Genomic DNA, 13,063 nt, shown 5'->3' with positions numbered 1-13,063 from the left:
AAGAAAATGGCAACCCACTCCAGTGTTCTTGCCTGGAGAATCCCAGGGACGAGGGAGCCTGGTGGGCTGTCGTCTATGGGGTCGCACAGAGTCGGACAAGACTGAAGTGACTTAGCAGCAGTAGCAGCAGGATAGAGCATGAACAGCTATGTATTGCCAAAATATTTTCCAATGGTGCCATTTACAAAACCATTGCCACTAGCAACTATATTTATAAAAGGAGAAAAACTAACCCTGTAGAGAGTCATTCAGCCATTTATTAAGTAGACTTCAACTCAAGAGCAATGGAATAGCGCTAATTATTAAATTAGTTGGTGCAGCAGCTTTCATTCCTGACTCTTCTATTCAAAAAGGGATAATTCATCCCTTCGTTCTTGTTTGTCAGTATTGCATTTAGGTCCAAAAGCATGGGCTTGAACCAACTTAAATTATTTTTCTTATGTATATAATGAGAGTTGGAACATACGCTAAGGGATCTAGAAGTTCCTTCCCAAACTGTAGATTCACAGCATTGGGATTTTTCTGTTTATAGATATAAGTGTTCAACATAAAGATATTAAAAACGTGAGCAAAGAAAGAAAATCCATCCCAAGCTCCAACAACAAGAAAGCCCCTTGGTTCACATTTTTGGTAGGTCCTTCAGGACTGTTCTATTTGTGCGTTTTATAAATGGAATCTATTACAGTACTGGTTCGCTGTGCTTTGTTGTTTCCACTTGATATCTCATGAACATTTTCCCATGCCAATGAGTATTCTTCAGCATCATTTTCCCTATGTGTTTCCAGTTTTTTAAAAAATATGTAATACATAGTTCTGCAATGAACATCCTTGTGTCCATTTCTTTAGAATAAATTCTAGAAGTGAAATAGCTAGTGTACAGAACACTAAGAATTTTGACATGTATTGCCAAATAACCTTCCCAAAATGTAATTGACAGCCTACCATCACTTATAAAAAGCTGATCTCCCAACTTGATAACAAGGAATTATATCTCACAGGTGTCCTAAGATAGGTATGTGTATGTATAATCAAATCTCTATTCAGAAATCAGCAGCCAAAAACCTTCTCCTCCTATACCTTAGTTGCTTAGATGTATAAAAAGTTTATCTCTAGCTACTTTCTTTAACCGTGTTTAATCTCCTCCTATTATAATTTTGTCATTAATAAAGCTGAGATTATTTCCGAAGCCTTATTTTGGTAATGACAGCTTAAGACTCCAAGGAGAAATATTCTTTCAAAACAACTTTCTCTGTTTTCTATTTGATAGGCCACACCCCCTGTGACCATTCCAGGAGCAGCCAAGTTCACCCCCAATGGCAGCAGCTTCAGCATTTCTTGGCAGTCTCCTCCAGTTACCTTCACAGGCATTCCAGTAAGTAGAAAAGCAAAAAACCAGAAATCTGGTCAAAGCCAAGCATACATTTAGAGAACAAATTGTAGAAACATGCAAGAAAAAGACAAAAATTGGAATGCCAGAATAATTTTTTTAAAGTGATATTTGTAAACTCAGCAAGCTATCTTGTGGTCCAGACTAGCCCAACTTCTCTGTGAAAAGGTGTTTTGACTGGAATTTTAGAAAGTAAAAGACAGTTTCATCTGTTGATAAACAACTTGTTGGAAATATATCAAGATTTTTTTTGTATGGCTGGTGTATTTGTATGTTTCCTAAAGTCTTTGTAAAATTAATAGTTGAACTCAGACCCCAAAGATAAAAGAAAGAAACCCTACAGGTAAATGGCATATATCATTATGAGCTCTCTGGTGGCTCAGATGGTAAAGAATCTGCCTGCAATCTGCCTGGGTTCTATCTCTTGGTCAGAAAGATCCCCTGGAGAAGAGAAAGGCTACTCACTCCAGTATTCTTGCCTGGAGAATTCCATGGACAGAGGAGCCTGGTGAACTACAGTCCATGGGGTCACAAAGAGTCAGACACGACTAAGCGACTAACACTTTCACTTTTTCTTTCAACTGTATACAGTTTGACTTTGAAATTATTGTTTGTGGCTATGTCATTTTGAAAGTTCAGATAGTAGAAATTGAAATCAACTTTTTTCTTCCAAAGCCTAAATAATCCATGCTGATGGGTAATTTGCAAATAAATGAGTATTGAAATATGCCGTTGGATTTAAGGATTATTTTAGAATTGATTTGACATATTAAATAATTACTGTCTGAAAACTCACCATGAATTTACTTGATTCTTAACTATTCACTTAGAAGATATTGAGTCTTTTACAGCTTATCACAGAATATCCATAGACCTCCACACTCCTCATGCTCAGGGGTTTACAACTCCTGATAAGGTTCAGGAAGTGGCTTATGATAATAGATATTAACCTTATTTTCTCCTCTCCACCCCCTCCCCAAGGACCTCACAAAAGCTTCTTATTGCAACTGCTGGCAACTCCCAGAGGTTTCCAGCAAATACTAAGGCCTCCTGTGGAGCTGATAAAAATGAGAGTGGCTCAATCAATTATGCTGTGCTCTGTCAAAGAATATTTATTAAATTCCTTAGAGGAATAGCCAACAATAAAAAAGCATCCTGCTGGCAGCAATTTGAAAATCTGTGGCTTCCAGAAAATGCTCCTAGAATTGGATTTTTAAGCAGTATGGTGGATCTGGAGTAATTATGAAAGGTGCCTGCTTTATGAAGAGTGGGAACTGCTGGTTGGTCTCAAAGAACAAGAATACGATGGATGACCTTGTTACAAACATTTAAAAAGAAGAGATTAGATGTGGAGGTATTAGTTTTGCTTCTGGCAAGAACAATAATTCCCCCAAGGTGGGTGTCAGCCTTTTTGGCAACTTTTTTTTTTTTTGGATAGACATAAAAAGACCAGAGTGGCTCTCAATATGACATTTGAGACTACCCTTCTAACCCAGAGAGGCAGCTCCAAACATAGAATCACAGAGACCTGCTCTTCTGAATTCTGTTCACTCCTGTCTTTGATTAGAGCTGAATTTTCAGGAACATACCCCACATTGCTGATCTGGTGAAAAACTAAGTACGGCATGTAGACAGAACATTGCAGTTCAGATTTCCTTTCAAGTTACCTCTTCTAGCAGCCCAAATGGAATATTTTCCCCTTTGTTCTATTAATTAAATCATTTCCTTTTGAAATTAAGTGACATCATGGTGAGTGGTTTTCACTAGTTTTAAGTCCCCTGAATCTCCTAAGTGGCTGACACAGCAGGACACCAGTGAAGTTCCCTCCTCTTGTTGATCTCTCAACAAGCAAAGTTTAAGACTTTTCTCTCTATGGATATCTCAGCCCTCCTGTCAAGGTCCTAGATTTTTCAGAGTTCCTCACTTCACTCTCGATTGGTTACCAGGGACATCCTGGACTAGAGCTTTGACAGAAAGTATGTAGAATAACTGAGTTAAGTAGATTCCCACTAAAATCCTATGTGAGCTACTAATTTATTCGTTCACCAGAGAATTCCCAATCTATCTGATTTTAGCTGGCTTTAGCAGTCAAGCTTGCCATTACTATTTAAAAATAAAGGTAAAGGAGTAGGGAATGCTGCCCTTTTCCGAGGCTTCTGTTTTATTCTAGAAAGATGGCAAGAAGGCTTACTACTCAATGTGTTCTTCATGTTGTCCTACTCTCAAGCATGTCTTTTTTTGAAAGAGTAAAAAAGTAGCTGCTTGCTGTCTGCCCACTTACACTGGGAGCTGGATCTCACAACTCCACACCTCCTAGCCTAGGACTGTCACATGTCCACTGACTGGGTGCCAGTAACCGTCCCTGAATTCTCCACAGGTGCTAGTCCCACCCTTAGAAGACAGGGAGCCAGGCTGACTCTGAGAACACATGAATCCCCACCTCCCACATTTGTGTAATAGAGTTTTCAGACAAAAGCTCTAAAGGTTTCCAATGATAAGGCACTAGTATTAGGGGTGGCTTCAACTTTATCCAAACTGATGAACAGAGCAGTTGCCATTTTATTGAAAGTGAAAGTGTTACTCAGTCATGTCCAACTCTTTGTGACCCCCATGGACTGTAGCCCTCTGTCCATGGAATTCTCCAGGCAAGAATACTGGAGTCGGTAGCCAATCCTCTTTAATGAACGCATTTCTTATTTTACTCAAAGGCAAGTACCCTGAGGTTGTCAACCCCATTTAAGATTTCCTTTTCTCCCCTGTCTTTGAGACCTAGTATTGAAGAGGAGATGCTTTCATATGCTTCCTAGAAAGTAGAAATAATCTCCTTCTGTGAAATCCCAAGGTTTGCATAATTTTACTTATTCATTTGCCTACACTGGACTTCCTGAATTGGGGGCTTTAATAAGTTCCCTGGGTAAGACTTCTTCCCAGAGGTGTATAGCTGAGAAAGTCGATCTGCATATTCACAAACGTAACTGTAGGTTCAGTCTTTTCTAGCCCAAGGCTGTGGGCATAGGGTAGGGAGAAGACCATGGTTAATTATAGCTTTCTTGACCTGTCTTTCCCCAGTGACTCCTCTTTTCTTCTAATTATTTTCCTTTCTTTCCCTGTCTTCTCAGGGCAGAAAACTGAGAGCTCTTGGCCCCTGTGTTAGTCTGCCATAATAACAGACTGGGTGGTTTAAACAACCCACATTTATTTTCTCACAGTTCTGGAGGCCAGACATCTCAGACCAATGTGCTAGCTGACCCAATTCCCAGTGAAGGCCCTCCTGCTGACTTGTCAGGGGCCACCTTCTCAATATGTCACCACATGGCCTTTTCTTTTGGAGGTGGGGAGATGGAGAGAGAGCCATTTGGTGTCCCTTCTTATAAGGACACTAATTCTATTGGATCAGGGTCCCATGCTTTTGAATTCATTTGGTGGAATTAGTGGTAAAGAACTCGTCTGCTGATGTAGGAGACCTAAGAGATGCAGGTTCCATCCCTGGGCCAGGAAGATCCCCTGGAGGAGGGCATGGCAACCCAGTCAGCATCTTGCCTGGAAAATCCCTTGGACAGAGGAGCCTGGTGGGCTACAGTTCATATGGTCACAAAGAGTTGGACATTACTGAAGCAACTTAGCATGCATGTAACACATACCTTTAGTTACTCCCTGAAAGGCTCCATCTCCAAATACAGCCACAGTGTGAATTAGGGCTTCGATATGTGAAGATTGGACTGCACAAAATCTGGTCCATAATAGGCCCCATGCAAGTAAGTAGAAGCTAATCAATCTGCTATCCACGGGCCATGCCAAGAGGCTTCAGGCCAGAGAGACTGTCTCCAAACCTGAAATAGTGCTTATTAGCTCGTTAGCTATTTTTTGTTTTTTTTTTAACACTTGGATGGAGGATTCAAAATTGTTTGTTAGAAGAAATTAAAACCAAGACGAGAGCCTTTTTTTCCATTTGAGAGATAGAAAATCACAAGAAAAGAAATTTCTCCAGTATATTTCAGTTCAGTCGCTCAGTCGTGTCCGACTCTTTGCGACCCCATGAATCGCAGCACACCAGGCCTCCCTGTCCATCACCAACTCCCAGAGTTCACTCAGACTCGAGTCCATCGAGTCCGTGATGCCATCCAGCCATCTCATCCTCAGTCGTCCCCTTCTCCTTCTGCCCCCAATCCCTCCCAGCATCAAAGTCTTTTCCAATGAGTCAACTCTTTGCATGAGGTGGCCAAAGTACTGGAGTTTCAGCTTTAGCATCATTCCTTCCAAAGAAATCCCAGGGTTGATCTCTTTCCAACATTTTTACAGAAGAACATATCTGCATTCAGTTCAGTCGCTCAGTCGTGTCCGACTCTTTGCGACCCCATGAATCGCAGCACACCAGGCCTCCCTGTCTATCACCATCTCCCGGAGTTCACTCAGATTCACGTCCATCGAGTTAGTAATGCCATCCAGCCATCTCATCCTCTGTCGTCCCCTTCTCCTCTTGCCCCCAATCCCTCCCAGCATCAAACAAAAGCAGTAATATCTGCATTACTGCTTTTGTTTTTGTTTAGTTGCCCAGTCATGTCCGACTCTTTTGCAACCCCATGGATTGGGATTTTCCAGGCAAGAATACTGGAGAGGGTTGCCATTTCCTTTCTCCAGAGGATCTTTCTGACCCAGGGTCAAACCCACATCTCCTGCCAGCATCTCCTGCATTACAGGCAAATTCTTTATCACTGAGCCACTGGGGAAGCCCATTACTGAACTGATGTGAGGCAAATACTAACTCTGGCATTTACAAGCTCTGACCTCTAGCCAGTCAGTCACAGGACCTCTCTTAAGCAATGCCTTCAACTTAGCTGTACAACCACTACCTTGTATTGTTGTATTTTCAAGCACAATGCTTGGCACTGGCTGACGTTGAGTAGAACTTACTAGTGTTGTTATCTGTGATGTATCTCATTGCTATTAAACAGAGGGCAGATAAAGTGGATTCTCCTTATTGGGACTGACTCATATAACACAGATGTACTCAACATATGGGAGAAATCAGCCATAATTTTTGCAGACTGTATTTTAGAGTTCTTTATTGGAAAGACTGATGCTGAAGCTGAAACTCCAATACTTTGGCCACCTCATGCGAAGAGTTGACTCATTGGAAAAGACCCTGATGCTGGGAGGGACTGGGGGCAGGAGGAGAAGGGGACGACTGAGGATGAGATGACTGGATGGCATCACCAACTCGATACACATGAGTCTGGGTGAACTCCGGGAGTTGGTGATGGACAGGGAGGCCTGGCGTGCTGTGATTCATGGAGTAGCAAAGAGTCAGACACGACTGAACGACTTCCCTTTCACTTTTCACTTTCATGCATTGGAGAAGGAAATGGCAACCCACTCCAATGTTCTTGCCTGGAGAATCCCAGGGATGGGGGAGCCTGGTGGGCTGCCATCTATGGGGTCGCACAGAGTCAGACATGACTGAAGTGACTTAGCAGCAGCAGCAGCCCATTTTATTAATTTAGAAGTAACACCACATAGTACTCTCTCCAAGTACGCTATATACTTTATAAAACAAGTCCCCAGATAGAACTTTAAAAGTTAAGATATGAAACAAATAAATACAGAATATGGAAGCCACTGGGAAAGAGAGCTGAAATCATGTTTTCCAGGGCACACATTATTGTCATCATTGATGAGGCAGGTTGGAAAACAGCAGAAAACAGGGCATTAGCACCGTTCAGAACCAAATACCAAGATCCCTGAGTGTCAGACAGCCAGTGCTCCACTGTTTACTAACTGCGTGGCCTCAGCCACTTCCTTACCCTCTCCACCTCCTCGTCTATCAAGTGGAAGTGATAGCATTGCTTATCCAGGGTCATTATGAGGATTAAATTAGATAACATGGGGGAAGGTACTTAGCTTAACAAGTTCTTAGGAAATTACAGCTGCTGCTTTTAACTCTGAGATCCATGTAAGCCAATTCCCTGCCCCAAGCCTAAATTATTTTACCTACAAATGCAGATAGTGCTTATTTTTCAGGCTTTTTGCTGAAGATTAAAAGAGATTATAAGTAACCCAGTGGCCCATCTTTCACATTGGCAAGCACTGAATAAATGCTGGCAGACTCCCTCTGCTGGTCTTTCCCTTTGACTTCCCACCCTCAGCCCCGGTTAACATAAGACTCCAAAACATGATCGTCTTGATGTTAAAAGTCTCCAGGAAAGCTCACGAGTTAGGTTGTATTCATCCTCCCATAGAACTGAGCCACACGCTGGTATGTGAAGTGAGTCCTGGCTTCTGCTACACTGAAGGCTGTAGAAACCCCAGGTCTGTTGTGAAACGGGAGGGGCTGCCATCGGACAGGACTAAACACAAAACAGGTGTGCCCTCAACTCCAGAGTTAAAAAAGGCATTAGCAGAAATAAAAACGATAGAGAAGGATTCTTCCTGGAGTACGTCTAAATCTGGTCCTGATCCTCCCGTAAGCCTAGCAGGTCACCGGTTTTTTAATTTCAGTAAATGGCACCCATATCCCTTCATCCTCCCTGGCCAGAACCTAGGATGTATCCTTGACTCCTCCTGATTCCTCCCTGACTCATCTAAAGATTTGTCTTCATATTTCCTGTCCTGTAGCCCATCTGTCAGCAGGGCCCAGACTCTGCCTCTACAGGATATGAATCCAACCACTTCTCCCCAACACCGCCACACCGCCATCTAAGTCACCAGTGCATTTTCCCCCTAAATTAGTGCAAAAGCCTCTTAAGTAGTCTTTAGCCCTGTCCAGGGCTATCTCCAATTCATTCTCCAAGGAGCCAGAGTGATCTTTTTAAAGCATTAATCAGATGTCTCACTTTATTAAAATGTTCCACTGGCTTCCTTTGCACTTAGAATGGCACTGAAATTCCTCATCACAGCTTCAAGGCCTGACCTGAATCCACCACCTCCATCCTCCTACCTGCCACCTCCCCCAGCCCCACTTTCAGCCCCACTGGCCTCTGCACCTGGGAGGTCTTGGCCCTCGCCTTCCCCTTTCCCCAGAGTGCCCTGTAGATCAAAGGTAGCCAATGCAAGAGGCCTTCCCTCACCACCCTAAACAAATGTTTCCCATCACCCTTGGTCTGGTAGCCTGTTCTAGTTTCTTCATCCACTTATCACTAAAATGCCCTTACTTCTTTTGTGCTTATTGTCTCTCTCCCCACTAGAAGGCATACTCTATGGGGGCAGAGATTTTATCTTGTTCAGCGCTGTAATTCCCGCAATCTACAACAGTGCCTAGGGCATGCATGCGTGCGTGCTCAATCGCTTCAGTCTTTGCAACCCATGGACCGTAGCCTGCCAGACTCCTCTGTTCATGGGATTCTCCAGGCAAGAATACTAGAGTGGGTTGTCGTGCCCTCCTCTGGGGGACCTTCCCAAACTGGGGATTGAACCCAAGTCTCCTATGTCTCCAGCACTGGCAGACAGGTTCTTTACCACTAGAGCCACCTGGGCATGGTGAGAACCTAATAAATATTTGTTGAATGAAGAGCATTTTACCATCTCATACCAGCCCACACAAAAAGGGTATGGCCATTTTGCAAAATTTAGAACCTTCCACATTATCCCCAGCTGATGGAAAGTGTCCCTGGCATGTCACCTAAACATTTCCAGTTCTCTGACTGAGTAAGGAGGTATTCTTGGGATTCTACAAGTTCTACAATAATTAAAAAAAAATTTTTTTTCATTGTCCTGAGCACTTAATTCATATCAGCACATTCTAGATTATCTACTGCTGCTGCTAAGTCGCTTCAGTCGTGTCCAACTCTGTGCAGCCCCATAGACGGCAGCCCACCAGGCTCCCCCGTCCCTGGGATTCTCCAGGCAAGAACATTGGAGTGGGTCGCCATTTCCTTCTCCAATGCATGAAAGTGAGAAGTGAAAGGGAAGTTGCCTAGTCGTGTCCGACTCTTAGCGACCCCATGGACTGCGGCAGAGTGGGGTAAGATTATCTACAGTGGGGATAAACTCTGAAGCCTTCACTCCCTCTGGTTTGCTAATATGCATCCTGTTCCACTAGTGGTAAAGAACCCACCTGCAATGCAGGAGACATAAGAGGTGGGAGTTGATCCCTAGGTTGGGAAGATCCCCTGGAGGAGGAAATGACAACCCACTCCAGTATTCTTGCCTGAAGAATCCCATGGAGAGAGGAGCCTGGCGGGCTACAGGCATGCATCCCGATCCCGACGGGATGGGAGATGTGTGGGGATTCTGCTTCTGGAAAAACATGCCCATCCACATCAAATGCATACACTGAGCTCCAGAGCGTTCATTTTACAAAAAAAATTATAAATGTTACTCACCTCTGTTGGCCCTCAATGCCCCCTGCTTTAGCAAAAAGTAAAGAGTCAGTTAATTAATTCTTTAATGGAAAATTAATTCTCATTCTGATATGAAAAAGAAAAGGAAAATGATATTCTAGTATTTCAAGGACAAGACAGAACCAGATATACTGGCCGCTAGTCATTCCCTGAAGACACCATTGCTGTAGACTTTGAACTCTGAAATGCCCTTTCATCTTTGCTCTTCCCTATGTAACATATTCATTCATTCCTCCAGTAATTATTTGCACCGTATCAGATAAATTTGGAGTTTATAATGATCTCAACAAGCAGAGTATTTCTCATGGTGTTAATTAGTAGTTCTCAAAAGTAAATAAGCCTGAGAATTTGGCTTCCATGATGGCTCCAATGGTAAAAGTTTGCCTGCAATGCAGGAGGCCAGGGTTCAATCCCTGGGACAGGAAGATCCCCTGGAGGAGGGCGTGGCAATGCACTCCAGTATTCTTGCCTGGAAAATCCCATGGACAGAGGAATCTGGCAGGCTACAGGTCCATGGGGTTACAAAGAGTCAGCACGACTGAGTGACTTTCACTTTCATGAGAATTTGGGGAAAGACTTTAAATGTAAATTCCTAAAACCCGTCCCAAGACATTTTCTCAGTACATCTGGACTGGTACTTAGGAATCTGAATGCTTAAAAAGCAACCTAGTGTATTCCATACAGTAAAATAATATTCAAGACTTGAGAGAGAAGAAAATTCTAAAACCCATGCTGATGTGGATAAACCCCAGGGACATTATGCTAAGTGAAATGAATCAGTCACCAAAAGGCAAATATTGTATGATTTCATTTACAGTGTATGGTATATCTAAAATAGTCAGACTCATAAAATCAAAAAGTAGAATGGTAGTTGCTAGGGATTAGGAAAGTGAAAAAGCATTAGTTGTTCAGTTGTGTCCAACTCTTTGTGACTCCATGGACTATAGCCTACCAGACTCCTGTGTCCATGGGATTCTCCAGGCAAGAAGAATGGGGCTTCTCTGATAGCTCAGTTGGTAAAGAATCTGCCTGCAATGCAGGAGACCCAGGTTTGATTCAGGGTCAGGAAGATCCCCTGGAGAAGGGATAGGCTACCCTCTCCAGTATTCTGGCCTAGAGAATTGCATGGACTATATAGGTCATGGGGTCGCAGAGTCAGACATGACTGAGCGACTTTCACTTTCAGGCAAGAATACTGGAGTGGGTTACCATTCCCTTCTCCAGGGATCAAACCTGCATCTCCAGCATTGCTGGCAGATACTTTATGGTTTGAGCCACCAGAGACACCCACAGGGGTTAGGGGGAGGGATAAATGAGAGTTACTAATCAATGGACGTGAAGTTTCCGTTAAGCAAGATGAATAAGCCTTAGAGATCTGCTGTACATTATATCTAGAGTCAACAGTATTGTATTGTGCACATAAAAAATTGTTGAGTATAGACCTCGTGTTAGGTATTCTTACTACAATAAAATAAAGTTTTTTGTTTTTTTTTAAAGAAAAAAATGTGAAGACCAATGGTACAGAATAAATCAGACTTATAGCAACAATGGTTTAAAATATTTTTTTTTAATTTATAACTGGGAAAATAGCACTTATATGTCCATTCTTTTACATTCAATTTTTTAATTGGAAAAAAAAAAAAGCGCAGGTCCCTATACTAGAGAAAGTCAGTTCTCTAAGTGTGCTTAGGGATGGTCCCATGACTGTCGATCAGTACTGGTATTCCTGTGGTCATGCTGGCTTCTCAGTGATTACGTTTTTAAGTTTATTAAATGCTTGCTCTTTTGTGTATGGCAATCTTGTATATTTACATGACACATCATTTATCTTTTGTTAGTTTTTTTAGGAGCTTCTGAGAATCCCGTTTGCTGGGAGATATTTAATGTTACATGAGCAGGTGATGGAGAGAATAAGGGAGAAATGCCAGAGGAATGGAGAGCAAAGGGGACTCTCCCATCATCACAGCTGAGCGACAAGAGCATGAGGAGGTTAAACACATGGTCTGGCATCAGGGAGAGCTCAACGCTGGCCATTACAGGTTTCACAACCCTGGTCAAGTTATTTAACCTCCCTGTGCTTGGTTTCCTCATCTGTAAAATGGGAATGATGAATACTTATCACATGGGGTAGTTGTGAAAATAAAGCTGTTGTCAGGGACCCTGGCACAAAGTGGGTGCTCAAAAGTTCTACAAGGCTGACATTTGTTCTTGCTTTGCTCAGGCTCTTTGCTGCTTGCCTTTGTTCCTGTTCGGACCCCAGAATCTGCCATGTGGGCATATTATGCAAGAAGCCATTTATTTATTGACTGTGAATAATCTAACTGAATAAACAGAAGGTCAAGGTCTGTACTGTGTGTTGCCACTGAGTAGCTGTATAATTTTAGAAAACTTTCTTAACCTCCTTTCTTCTTTAAAAGAGAGATGACTGAGGCTTGGAAGAAGAATATCCTTTAAGGTTTAAAATATTATTCAAGTGAAAATGAGCAATTTGGAATGCAGAGATGTGAAGTCATGAAGATTTCTGAAGTATTCATTGTTGCCAGGTCTTTTCTGTTGGCGGATGCATTTAAATTCCACCAGGAGCATCACCCCATCCGTTTTAACCTGTGGTCTCTGTGAAGGAAGCACTACCTCTCTGTGTCTAATGGTCGGATACCACTGCCCACGTGGCAGGGGCTAAGGAAATGCATGGGGAGGAGAGCCTGCCCCGCCAACTTTGTTTCCCATGTGTTTACAGGTGTCACCAACCCACAGCCACCCAGTGGGCACAGGAGAGCAGAGACCGCACACTCACACCGTCCTGTCCTCCCCGCCAAGAGGGACGGTCAGCCTAAGGTATGAGTGCTTGAAACCCCACATGCCTCCTCTCTAGGGAATTAGCTGAAAAATAGAACCACGAGGAAGAGAGAAACCGGAGATACAGTCTTCCATAAAATTCCCCTGAGATGGATGAAACACCCATTCTTTTGTTCCCATGGTTCCCCTCATCCATTAACTATTAATAAAGATTTTTCATTTTTCCAGGGTAACAGTTCATGGTTAGTTCTCTTGCAGAATAGGTAATGCTGATTACTGGATCTCTTTAAAGGCATGTTGCATTAACCTCGGTATGATACGAATTTTAGTTTTTAACCCAGATCAAAGAGGACCTCCCCAGGATCCCCTTGACCAGAACGCTAGACATTTGAAAGTACATATTTAAAAACTTGAAAGAGTAGTGCTCACTGCTGTTATTTCTTGTATTTGCTCATGTAATTCAATATAATGAAGATGTCCCAATGGACATGTCTCTAAATGGACATGCAGAAGCTGAAGAAGGCTATAAGTACTCTTATAAGTA

The 13,063-nt window shown here is 42.7% G+C and overlaps 1 protein-coding gene across 1 annotated transcript in view; it reads left to right on the top strand.

Moving 5' to 3' along the window:
• Positions 1-13,063, top strand: part of ZNF704 (zinc finger protein 704) — a gene marked incomplete at its 5' end in the record, with an annotated part of 253,036 nt that overhangs the window by 226,945 nt on the left and 13,028 nt on the right. Inside the window, 2 exons of the mRNA XM_040261694.1 lie at positions 1,268-1,372; positions 12,461-12,558. Coding sequence (XP_040117628.1) covers positions 1,268-1,372; positions 12,461-12,558 — 203 coding nt within the window. The remainder of the gene's footprint in view (positions 1-1,267; positions 1,373-12,460; positions 12,559-13,063) is intronic.

Source organism: Oryx dammah, unplaced genomic scaffold, assembly GCF_014754425.2.
Source record: "Oryx dammah isolate SB20612 unplaced genomic scaffold, SCBI_Odam_1.1 HiC_scaffold_19, whole genome shotgun sequence".
Lineage (NCBI taxonomy): Eukaryota > Metazoa > Chordata > Mammalia > Artiodactyla > Bovidae > Oryx > Oryx dammah.
This window is presented reverse-complemented; position numbering and strand designations above follow the sequence as displayed.